The sequence below is a fragment of the Merops nubicus genome, unplaced genomic scaffold (genome assembly GCF_000691845.1).
Source record: "Merops nubicus isolate BGI_N331 unplaced genomic scaffold, ASM69184v1 scaffold34755, whole genome shotgun sequence".
Taxonomy (NCBI): Eukaryota; Metazoa; Chordata; class Aves; order Coraciiformes; family Meropidae; genus Merops; species Merops nubicus.
The window spans coordinates 1-13602 of record NW_008609508.1 but is presented as its reverse complement, the minus strand read 5'-3'; the positions used below and the strand labels follow the sequence as shown (position 1 = coordinate 13602).

At 39.2% G+C, this 13602-nt stretch overlaps 1 protein-coding gene across 1 annotated transcript in view; it reads right to left on the bottom strand.

Annotated features, from left to right (window-relative positions):
• LOC103773256 (actin-related protein 3) overlaps nucleotides 1–2571 on the bottom strand; it is a 20775-nt gene extending 18204 nt beyond the window's left edge. Inside the window, exon 1 of the mRNA XM_008940619.1 lies at nucleotides 2382–2571. Within this exon, the coding sequence (XP_008938867.1) occupies nucleotides 2382–2571 (190 nt within the window). The remainder of the gene's footprint in view (nucleotides 1–2381) is intronic.
• Between the last annotated feature and the right edge of the window lie 11031 nt (nucleotides 2572–13602).

The window sequence follows — 13602 nt, the reverse complement described above, 5'->3', positions numbered from 1 at the left end:
CCAACAGCACTTGCCCCTGGCTCAGGGAAGGACCTGCTGCTACCTCCTGTGCCTCAGACCTGCCCCTCCAGCCCCTCGCTGGGGCACAGCCTGGGGCAGTGCCTCTGGGCAGCAGCTGCGGTTGCCAGGAGCTATGGTAGTCCACAGATTAAACAGTAAGCTTGATTTTAATAACTGAGCATACATATATAGAGAGATAGTCTGGAGTTAAAATTAATTTTAAATTGTCATAGATGGGGTGAATAAGGTACGCTAAAAAAAAAAAAATTAATAAAAGTTGTTAAAAACCATTCTCCAAAGCACAGGCATTTTTCTTGAATTAACTTTTGCAAAGGTGAGGCTTTATTCAGATGGATCAGATCTATTCTACCACTGTCATTTGAAGCAAATATTTAAGCCACATGGAAAAAGAAAGGATACCACAAGCAAGCTAGATTTCCCAAGTATACAGTTCATATGGGCAAAGTGTGTCTGACTAATGTATGATTCACAGGGGAATGAGGCACGCCCTGTCTTCTTCAGAGCGGCCATCACTGCCACTACAGAAAAAAAATCCTGATATTAGAGCTATCATAGAGCAGTACCAATACTGCACCAGTTTCCAGTAACTCACAGCTTGTCTTGGTTGCTGCATGGCCCTGAAGAGTGGCAGGAGGGACTTCCATGGAGCCAGGCAGACACACGTCATTTTATGAGCTATGGACTCAGCTCTCCCACACTGAATTTGGGGCACTCAGCAGTAAGAGAGCAAGGCACTGCACAGATTAATACAGAAGTATAAGCAGATTTCTATTAAAATCTGTAACACAGAAATGATTTGCAAAATCCCAAAGGTAAAAACCTGAATTCAATCTCAATCATTCAGATGTTCTATTTCTCCACAGTCAGCTATCTGAAGTGTTTCAGAAGGCCTATTAGCTTAAGTAGAAAAGGAGAGAAAAATAAAAACCAACACAAAACAAATATGGCAAAAAAAATTTGCTGGATAATCATGACCTTCAGATTTATTTAGAAGATAAGCAAGAAAATAACCAAAAGTCCAAAAAGTCTGGATACACAGTGCCTGTATCCAGAGAACCATACACATACACCCCCCCATAAAACACACATACATACATATGGTGCTGATAGTCCCCAGTGACTTCCCTGCAACGTCTTCTCCAAAAGGCAATGCAGTCTCACACCACCCTTTGGCCTACGCAGATACAATGATGTGACAAACTGAGTATCATTTCTTGTACAGCACATTCATATCCTGCTAGTTAACTCTACTAATACACATCTCAAGAAACGTCTCTAGAGTCCCATCCACCTCAAACTCACGTCCTGAAATTGCAATGAAGCTCTGTACTGATCTGCGCGAGAGATCTCTGGAAGTACAGCCAAAAGGCTCTTCACATTGTTCTCAACCACACTAATGGGATTTCTCATATGTGCTCTCTCACCTAGAATAGATGTTTCTGAGGCTATGACAAGAAAGCAATGTCACTTGAAGATTACTTACATGTTAGTCATGCAGATGACTTTAAAGCCAAATGGAAACAACAGTTACAGTAAGAACTTCTAATGAGAATGTCATTAACAGAACCTCAGCCTGCAAACCACAAACTATGACCATGCACCTTTGCTTCACTTCATTCTGGCCAGAACGGTCCATATACATACTCCCAAATTATGCACCTTAGTTCTAGCACAACTGCAATTTTAACAAAAGGGTGAGGAATAGAGAGACAACTGCTTTGTGGGCAATATATTTGTTTAGCTGCCAAGAGAAGTACAACAGAAAATAGAGCAGCCCAACAGAAGCTGTATCCTTGTCGCTTTGCTGACAGCTCCACACAAAGGCCCAAGCTAGTCAAGCACAAGCTGAGAAGAGCATGAGAGGACAAATCCCACCTGAACTTCAACATCTGTAGTGCAAAAACAGGTTACAGCCTACAGCTCAGCTACATCTAATGACCTGGACTAAAAGCAGTTTCATGCACACAACACTTTTTTCAATTGCACACAGAAACAGAAGATATACCCTCAACACTGGTCCCACTGGAAAGATGCAATGCAACTTCAAATACAAAGAAAGCCTCACTTTTCTGTGGGCAGGGAGAAGTAACAGGAGTGGCAGTAACAAACATGAAACACCCTGGAAAGTAGGTCATGACTAGACTAAAATATGGTCTCTCTCTGGTTTACCTTCGAAGTGGGTAAAGTGTAGATAAACAAATAGATATGGGTATCTTTTCTAGACAGCTTTTTTTTTGTTATTTTTGTTCAAATTGCTGTCTCTTCATGATGATTCTGAATTACTGTCCACCATCTGAGCCACAGAAATCCTGCACAAGCTCCAACTGAAAACACAACACATCCATTGCCTTGTACCTTACCTTGCAGATGCAACTGGCTTCCCAAGTACAGCAGCCTGTAGAGCACCTGTGCAACCTGTGTTTGCTTGCACATGGAAGTCCTAAAATTCTGCTTTGGTGCATACCACAGGCTGTTCACCAAGCTCAGCAAAGTTTCTCTAGCTAAACACATCTCTGCAAAATCCAATGTTGAACCCACCTGAGGGGTCATGCTCCGAGCGAGCCTCAAATTCAGTCATGGCTTTATAAAATGTTAAACCACAATTAAAAGCAAGCTTATACTGCCTTTTTGCAACGTGCCACACTTGCTCAGGCAGCAGATGTGTACTTGGCGTCCTCTTCCATCCAAATGGGTTTAGAGTCCATCTCCCATTTCCTGTAAGAGCCTCTTGCCATTTTATGATAGAAGTTTCCTCAGGCAAGAACGCCTTGCATTTCTTTCCTGAAACCATGCGGAACAGACTCCAAGAAAAGAGGGCCCAAGACAGAAACCAAGACGATTGCCCAGTAACCAGAAGACAGATCTTAGAAGAGATACAATTCAGAGTTTTGATCCCTACTGCAAAGACTACTTATTTTATTCTATGACCATACCAGCATGGACATGGATACCTTACAGACACAACATGCACTGCTTCCTGGAAAAACACTTTGAGTTTTCCAATTGACATTGTACAAATGGGAGTTAAAAATTATCACCACGCCATTTAAAAGAAATAGTAACAGTTGAGTGGTTTAAAAGAGGTAATCCCTGCCAATTTCTGAATGCAATACAGGTATCAGGAGTTTCAGGCATGGGAATTTGATTAAACTATTTTCCTACAATTTGAAATCAGATGCCCACAACCTGGAAATTTTAAATGCATTCTGGCATTTCTGTTGTCCTGATTAGGCAATTCTCACTTATATGCCAGCATCTCCAAATCCTGTGCTGAGCAGCTGAACGCATCAGCCTGGATTTCACTCCACAGCTTTTTGGAGCTCCTTTGTGGGTCAAACTCACTGAATTTAACAGAGAAAAAGGCTGCATGGGGCCATTCCTTTCAATCAACCAAGAGCAAAGAGAAATTCCAAAACCAGACAGAGGCCTCAGTTACGTGAAACAATTAACAGCAAAGAATCTTATGAAGACTGTTGCCTTTACACATTAATTGCTTCCATTAGCATGGTTGGCAAACTGTCTCATCATTTAAATCCAATCTCACCTCACTGCTCTCAAGACACCACTGCAAAAAAATTCTCCATATAAGCTACCTGAACACCAGCACAGACCATTATAATATTGGTATGTGAATCTGCTTGCTAAAATAAACTTAGTTTATGCAGATGTCCTCCATCAGCTCAACACCTTGCTGCGTAACAAACTTTACAGAGAAACAAATGGTCGCACAAAAGAGGACTTTTCTTTAATATTTCAATTTATGACATTTCAAGCATTGCCTTTATCTTTGAATTATTATTAAGTAAATGACATTATTATAGATGGCTCAAGATAGAAGATACAAACCAAGAAAGGTTGTTTTACAATTTCAGAGTTTCACAGCAGGCTACTTTTTGAAGGCACAAGATACTGCAGACCGAACTTAGGCGTGTAAATTCTCTGTTGCAGGTGTGGATACAGTACCAAAATTCATCATCGGCTGAAAAACTGTAATGAAGCGAGCAGGTTGTAGAAGGCATAACAGAAAAGCTCAGGAAGTGGCGACATTCTCTAAGGAGGCCATACACACAAGGCAATATATCCAAAAGGGCATAAAAAAAATAATCAAATGGCAAAGCCCCTGAATTTTTAAACAGAATAGAAAAGGATTCTGTTCTTCCACCCCCAACTCCTTACAGATGGTCTTTATCAAAAAGGGCTTAATATTCTTTCATGATTTAACTGGACATCTTCTATGTAGGCAGGATTTGTAAGATAGATACAGTGTTTTTACTTTCTGATGCCTTTTGATAACAAGGCTTCTTTAAAAAGTAGTGGAAAGCTTCTCAAATATGGGTGAGACGCTAGTCTTCATACCCAGAGCCTCATGTAACTGGAAAGCCTGAACAAGATTTTTATGTTTTAATTTGTTGCTTTTCTTCTATCATCCTTCTTGTACACTGGATGAGACTGAAAAACCTGGAGAGTGTTTACTTTTCAAATCCCTGTAAAGAGTAATAATTAGAAAATTATGGTGAAAGAAGAAAGTCATCCTGTCTCTTTAAAAAAGGTCCCAGCTCTAGCATCAGGTGCTAACTGGCTAAGCAGCAGCACATCAGAAGTCCCTGAAGGAACTGATTATATTAGGAAAATGGGACTTACATTAATAAATTAGTTTACTACCTCTTTTCAAATGTCCTTGATAAAACAAAAGATAGCAGAAGAGTTTAAAATGTCACACTTTTCCTATTTTTATGCCTTTAGCTAATATCTCTTACACATCACCAGTTTGCATTTTTAAACAGCAAATGCTTTTGTCAAGTTTTAAAACACTTGTTGATCAAAAATGTTCTAAGCAATCAATAGTGAAAGCCGAAGAATTAGGTCTATAAATGGAAAAAGCACACATAATTAGAAGTGCTCTCAAATGAAGAATCTTTTTGAACTGGAGATGAGACACATGGGAAGATGGTAAAAGGGAATATTTCAATGACGTATGTGATCCCTTGACACCAGAGAGCTTACAAATCTGTCTGCAGCCTTGGCCTTGGAATAAACAGCACTGCTGTGTATCCAAAACTTCTCTTGCAGTATTTCCTGAAAAAATATCAGTCCATTTGAATGAGAACTTTCATCTTGACAACAAACACATCTTCACCACATACTGTAACATCACAGTAAAACAAACCATAAGCAGATTGAAGCAGTGTGCAATTTAAAAAGTGAGCTCAAAGGCAGCTTGAAAGATAAACACTTCTAACAAATATTTATTTCCTAAACAGGAAAAAATAACCTCTCCCAAAGGTTAACTTGTCTTTAGAAGAATCTGTATTTTTGTCTGGAATATTTATTCAGTATTGCTTTTGATCAGCAGTTACATCTACAACTCAAAGCACAGACATGACTAATGCTTGCTTCTACAATCTAGCTAAGGTGGGTAGCAAAAAACCACAAAGTCACGGTCACAAACAGCCAGAACCCTCCAGCTCCATGCCTAGAGGAGAAGAGAGGCAAAAGCAGCTTGTGCTACACAGCATCCAGGACAAATTCACATGCATATTAGAATGCATGTCTCATTAGAAAGAGTCTCCAGGTGACAGTTTTTGCACCAGTGTGGAGAACAGAAGAAGCCACCACACTGTGCAGCTTCTAATTTTACTAATATTTGGATGGAACAGAGGAGAACCAACTTTCAAACTTTCTCTATGCCTACTTGCATCAAAACTTATAAATAAATAACAGCACTGATAACTTGACGCTGGAAAAGTTCTCTTCTCCAAAAAGTAAGCTTTGGAAGATAAAATGCATTTATTACCAGAAGACTCCAGCTTATGATTCGCGTTGTGAAAAGTGTTCTTGAAAGCAGCCCACGTTTAAGTGTTTAAGACTAACAAAATCCAAGTCCGGGCATTCTAATAACACTATCTAAATTTGTAACTATACTCAATTTTATTTAGATTTGTAAAACCCACTTCAAATATTTAATGCTGACCCGTACTTTAACGCAGAAAATAAAGTTAGCTTTGCTTTGACTACATTTTCCTCAAAGTAAGAAGAACAAATTTGGATATTATCTTTGTATAACGAAAACAGTTTGTGTTGGCAAAAGCAGAACACTCTCTTTTTGCTTACTGCTTCCTTTGAGACTTCTGGACTAATTTAACATTAACAAGTGTCTTAAAAGTGCCTCTGTGTTACACCTCACACAATGCTAACCTACATCATAAATTTATTTAAAAGAAATCAAACATTTCAGTTTTGTGCAAGTTTCCTTTAGCATTCTCCGCAGCCTGACTACTCCACGTGGTATTTACAAATGAGGAAAGAACGTCATAAAAGTTTGAAGGTCTGCATGACTAATTACGTAACAGTACAAAAATTACTTATTGTGAGAAGGAGATTAATTTGGATTTCTCCCATTATTTGCCAAAAATAAGCTGAACATTGCACAGACATTTGAGAAAGGAAAAAAGCCAAATAAACAAATGAAAATAGATTAACTACATATACTTTTCAACAGACAAAACAAGGAGTGACTAACTCAATCAATAAATGCATAATTTCCAAGTAAATAAAAATCTTGTACTTGAAGAAATTAAACAGGTAAAATCTAAGCCATATGATGCAGCAAGGGCCATAGCTGATACAAACTTGGCTTAACTTGGCAGCTTTTCCAAACAAACGCAGTCTAGTGGCTAAAACTGTAAAGTTATTCCACATTAAAAAAAAAAAGATGAGTATTTGTGCTGCTATTTGCACAACTTCAGCACTTGAGCACTCCAGCTTTGAGCCAACAGCTACTACACCATCACCCCAGTCTGAGCAGAGGGGGAAGATGAAAACCAAGAGAGCATGGACAGGAAAGGAGCACACTGCAGGCACTGCAGGAGCTGCCTCAGCACACCCCCATCTGCCCAGTACACTGCTTACCACTTCGCCTTCTCAGAGGGTCTTCCATCAAGAACAAGTTTACGCATTTATCATGTCACACCACACTTCTAATAGAAGACTACTTCTAATCAGAAATAGTTGTTTTGTAGAAAAAAAAAATGCCCCACTAAGCTGCGGACAAAAGCATAATTTTGTTTAAGATCACATTGATTCTGAAGTCATACTGCAAACAGCAAGCAGCCACATTGTGAAAGCCCTTGCAGGGCTTTCATCACAAACAGAAGACAAGTCACAACAAATAAAATGCCAGTACTAACAGATAAGATAACCACATCAACTAAAGAATTAAAATTTGCATTCATTCATTGATAGCAGGGTACAGTTAAAATAAAGTATCAACCGTCTGCATCTTGCTCTCTACAGACTCAGGATGCGGAAAGACATCTGTGCACAGCTGCAAACACTCACAATGACCACAAGAGAATAACAAAGAGAAAAAGAAAACCCTAGAAAAAAAAATAATCTAAATTTATCATGTCTAGTCTTAAAAATGCAAGCTCATGATCAGAACAAAAAGAAAATAAATTGAATTATGTTATACTCAATACCTAAGTCAGTGGGTGAAATCATGACTTTTTCAATTTTGGTCATAATCATCCTTGACAACTGATTAAAAAAACAGAAGAAAGCAAGATCTCTCCATTAGCACTTGGAAAGGACAGATGCTTCATTTTGATGATTAAAATAATTCTGCTATGGACACAAGTTTGCAATCAAACTGGTATTTTTAAGCATCTACCCAAGGATGATTTTTGTTAGACTGATATACCTTATATTCTAGTTCAGTGACTAAACCAAAAGTTTAAAATTACAGCAATAGAGATTCCTTTTCCTATGCAGAGTGGAAAAGAACTCATGAATTTCACTGGGGACAACCTGAAATCGGGTTTTAGTTATTTTACCATTGATTTTAAACTTTCTCCCCTAAAGTCTTTAAATTAAGAATGTTTGTCCAAAACTGAATTAAAGTTTGTTTTGAAACCGTTAAAGCATTTTTGCATTCCCCAAAGAAAGTCTGCAATGATGAAACTAAATGTTGAAACTGTATGTTGAAACTTTTAAACTGCATAAACTAAAAAGCCAACTACAAAGTTCCTTATAAGTGCCTATAAAATAATGCAGAGGCTGTGTTACTACTCAGGAACTTGGCCAGTACTTCTGAACTCCCAGAAACTGTATTTTCAACTAATTTTGACAATCAAATATCCATCACACTCATGCGCTCAACTTACTTCCGGGGCAGAATATGCAAGCCAGGTACTAAGCAACAACCAGAAAACAAGTGAACCTGCCTTGTCCCACACCCCCACCCTCCCTCCAAGCTTTCCTCACAACCAAGCCCCCACTCTGGTCTCAGTGACTGCCCCAGCTGCCCGCGCACACACAAGCAGGAGCTCTGCTGTGCACAGAAAGTCATTTACCATTAACTTTACAGATTCAGCCCATGGATGCAAGTGGGTTTTCTCCTGTACTCAGGAATGCTGCCCCCCACCTCCTTCTTTTAATTTATATCTATATATAGATACAGATCTTTATCAAACACAGGTGGGATGCAGGGGAAAAGAGCAGCAGAAACAGAAGGACAGGAAGGTGCCATGCATCTTGGATAGCTTGTGACACATTCAAATAAGATGTAAATTGATTCCTGTAACAGAATTCCAACATTTATATGTGTGTCTGTGTGTGTATGGGGATATATATATTCCCCACTGAATTCCCATTACTCCTATGCGGTACACTCTGCATTCAGTGTTATAACATGTGATGTATAAGAATCACTTAAGAGACACCATAGGTCATCACGGGTCTTCAGAACCTATTTACTATAATTTTTTTCAAAAAATTATTACACCACAATTCTGGATCTAGCGCAACTCCTTTTTCTATGTTAAGGGTGAAACATTTCCCTCTCCATAATCACTACAGCTACTGGCAAGCAAGAGATCCTGGAGGAATATTTTTTTTCCATATTCCATTAAGGAATTATTTTGTTCATGCTTTCCACACAGAAAAATTACTGCTGGGATGACACAACACAGAAAATTCATCGCAAAAGAGAATGTTTTCATGAGCACTGGAACCCACAGAAAGTTACGACAGTACCCAGCTGAAATATTAGCTGCAACAAAATCACAGTGCTGAAATAATTTAACAGAAGCTATGATTGAAAATCTGTGGAAATAACACGTCTGGAACAATAGGAAAGAACGGTCATGTCAAGATCCAATATAAGATACTAAAGAAGTTGCAGAGCAAACAAAATACAGGCTGGTATTTCCCCTTACCTTCTTTTCACAGAACTGGATTTCTCATCTCATGTATCTTTGCTATCTGTTGAAGAATTTTGGCTTTTCATGGATCTTTTACTCATTTACATTACCAGATCAAAACCCAAAAGAGAAACAGACGATGTAAACCTATCATAACTTCTCACATCAGAAGACACTCAACTCATAAATACTTTGCTCTACTAAGAGGATGAAGCTATACAGGTGTTGCAAAAAGACAAACTAGGGAAGTAAGGTTTGTAGAGAAGTCCCCAATGCAAAGCTCGCTCCACTGTGAGCACTACGTGAGCACCAGCTCAGCTTCAGCTTCTTTGAGGTTTCATGGTGCCCAAGTTTATCCTTCCTTCATTCACAGCAAAACTGGTTGTAGAAATTGAACATCTGAGAGACTCTCCGAGATACATGTAACTCATTCCAAAGAACACCTTGCAACTCCACATCCAGAAAGCATGGAGATCCTGAGCAGCCTTGATTTTCCAGGCTCTCAGCTCAGAGGGAACCCACCCAGGGTGCTGTGCGGTGCTGAGGTGTGCTCCCAGCACAAACCGTGAGGAGTCTTTTCAAGTCAGCCCTAAAGCCTTTAATTCTCCCCTGGTATTCAAGAAAGGAGGAAAAAAAACCAAACACACTCATGACTCCTTTAAGGGAAGTGAAAGAGGGGCCTAGGTTGGCATATGAGAGGAGATGCAGGAAAGACAACTGATATTTCCTCCCCTCCCAATCACAGAACCACCCCACTCAAGAGAAGGCTAACTAACATATGACCTTACCATGAAAAGACTCTCAGGTACCTTAGAAAAGCTGGTTACCAGTGACACTGTACTGAACAGATCCTCCTGACAGCCACAGAAAAACAGCACACAAGTCTACAGAAAACAGAAAGTTTAGGTATAGAAAATACAAATAATTTTCTTTAAATCACTTTAACTTCTAAAAATTAAGTTCTCATTTTGGAACTGCAGTAGGTTACACAGCCACTTCAGCTCAGCTGTAGAGCCATTAATTTGAACACTTGCAATTATATGACATCCTAAACGAGCTAATTCAGTGTTATGCAGGTTTATACTAAGGAAAAATAACTGCATTCACACAGAAAGACACAGCTAAAATCTACTCGTCAACCTAATCAAGCCAAATTCTGAAGTGGCGTAGGAAGAGCTTTTAATCATGACTTCCAGGCTGTGCTGTGTTTGCCTGTAGAACATGCAGCAAGAACTATTCAAACATTCAGAAGGCACAGAGCAAAAGACTGCAGCCTACTGAGACTAAAAAAATTACTAAAAGCTTTTTTATTTCTTTGGTGTGGTGTGCATGTACTTCATGGAAATAACTCCATCTTATTTTTATTTTTTTGCATGTTTATTTTAAAAGGCACATAATCCTTAGATACGCCAGCCTGAAGTAAGTCTAAGTTAGCGAACACCACAAAAACCTACCAGTGTTTGAAGGACCTGAAATGATTTGCACACAGGTGCTACCTCACAGCTCATTGTTGAGGGACACGGTGTGCACATTTTGTGGAAAGGGAAAGAAAGGGGCTCCCAGCAGCCAGGTGAAATTGAATTCCGTATTAACATGGACAGAGACTTCCTGACAATAAGGTCCACAATGTTGTTTTACACACTTCCCAACAAAACAACAATATATTTAAAGGTAAACCAGACAGTGCTATCAATTATAGAGAAAAAAAAAAAAATCCTGGTTTTAACAATTGTGTAAAACTGAGCTCTTCAGATTTTTCATTTCTGTGCCTGTAACTTTATTGTGTAATTAAGAGGACACTGCTTCAGACAAGTAGCTTTTTAAAACCACTATTAAGTATTTACCTGCTCTTACTAGGTATCAATTACCTTATTTTCTAGGTATCAGGTTTGCTTAAGCAAAGGATGAAAACTTCAAGATAAAAAATGCAACACTGGAGGACTTTTTGCTGCACCCATCATATGACTGGCATGTCATTGACTTCATCCATTTGCCAGCTCCAGTTGCATGACGTGTACTTGGACAATCCCTAAAAAGTTTGACTAACCTGTTACAACCTCAGACAACAGGGATCACATGATCTCCCCCAACCTCCTCTGTCCTTTGGTCTCTGTATGCCCAGAAAGGGGTGCTTAAAATTTGTTTCATCTGTGTAGGCTGATGCCAAAAAGCAGAACTCTGTCACTCTCTCATCCATTGCCTTCCCTTCAATCTTAGCTGGCAAAAATGAACACACACACACAAAAAAAAAAAACCCTACACACACACACACACAGATCAACAAATTGAGCCTGTGGTTACAGGCACAACACATATCAGAAGACACCCCTAATAACTCTCCTACGTATGCCTTTTGTTTATTAAGGTAAATTCTCTTTGGATTGTAAATTAATTATCATCTTCTCTCTACAAAAACCCTACTTATTGGAAAAATTGTGCACTTTTAAAGCCTTGCCTGTTCTAAACAAGGTGATTCATCCATTCAACCTTTCTGCTTTGATTGCATTTTCAAAACATCTTTCCTTTCCTGTTTCCAGGGCCTATCTGCTTCCTTTCATTTTGGTAGACAAGACAGTACCCTGGGTGAGACCTCAACTGAGTAGCACAGAGCACAAAGCTGACATCACTCATGTGACATGTTCTCACTTATACACACAAGATGAGATGGGCTGGGAGGGATGCAGTAATTTAAGAAAGAAGCATAATAGTGCTTATAGCTTTTCTATTACATCCCACCACACTACCACCCACTCATTCCTTATTTATCACTTATTAGATTTTTTCCTTTGCAAATTCACTACTTTATACCTTTCTCTACTGAAGTGAATGAACTCCAAAAATCCTAATGCTCTGTAATGTTTCCAACACTAAAAGTCTTTGCCTCCAGTTTCCTGAAGCAAAATTTCAGGGAACAACAACCACCTTGAACTATAAAGTGCATGGGAAACTAAAAGCCTGGAGAGCAGAATAGGTTGGGCTGCATTAATAAAATTACAGGTGCACAATACAACAGTATTGTAGAGAGACCTTTGAAAATGGGGGAGAAATAAACAGAAAGACTTGGTCAACACTATATTCAAGAGTGTTACAGAGTATGCCTCATGCACTGAAGCTGATTAATGGAGTACTAGCAGATCTTCCCCAGGAACATGTTTTAACACCCAGGTCCCTCAGTCTACCTCTCACATTAACAAGAAAAAGTCACTTCTTACACAGCTGTATGCTACCACATTGCTCCTGCTCAGCATAACTAAAAGCTCTGAGGGAATCTCTCTACTCCAGCAGTCACAACCTGTATTTTGCCAACCTATAAAGACATAATTACTAACTTTAATGGGACTACCTGCAATACACAGACACGTGAGACAGGAAAAAGCCTCTAGTGGCATTTGTCAAGAGTACATTATAGATCTTTCATTCTGAAAGATAAACAGTGCATAAACACATCATGTTAAACTCGCATATACTTCCATTACACTAAGCTACATGCTCTCATTCCACAAAATTCAAAGTTTTAGTTCTTGCTCTAACTCTACAGTTATGACTTCTTCATACTACTGTTAAACATGCAGTCATTATAGACATATATATAGCTGCCCTTCTTAAAGGCCCATTTATTAACGTCCTATACCAAACAGATTCTCTTGAAGGAAGCTGAGCATGTACTTCCAAGAAACAAGCACTTGGTTTTCAAATGAACATGCCCTTTCAGAGTACTGCAAATATCTGTACCTATACTGCAGTCACTGAGAACTTCTTTGAGTATGTTTAGCAAGATGGATGAGAAGTGAAAGAAAAAGACCAGTTAAAGAGTCAGCATGCCATAAGTGGTAGCTAAAGAGGAAGAGCCCCGAAAATATACCAGTACTTTCCAGTAAAAGCCTGATGCATAATGCCTACAATAAAATATTTCATCTTTAAAATCTCCCCACAGACACTGCGGTTTTACACTTCTCGAGTGTGCCTCTGCCAGTGGTATCATATAACCCTTCCAGGTCGGCTTCCTACAGACACCTCTAAGGGCTTTCATCCCAACTCAATGCCTCCAGGAGCCATGCCTGGGCAGATAAGGGAGTCTGAATCCCCAGGGCCCTCTCCCGAATCACTTTTTACGCTATATATCACCAGCTCTGCATTCTCGTCATCATCTAGCAGCTGGTAGATAAAAAGAAGAGTTTCTGAAACGGATTTGGTTCAGGTTTGACACAGAAAACTGCCTTATAAGGTATAAAAGCCCGAAAGCAGGAAGAGGCTTTGACAAAACTAAGGAAGTTGCTCTGCGCTTGCTCCGCGGAGGGGGAGGGGTTTTTTTCTTCCACAGAGAGAAGCAATAGAGAATAAATGACATTATCCATATATATATATGTATATATAAAATAAA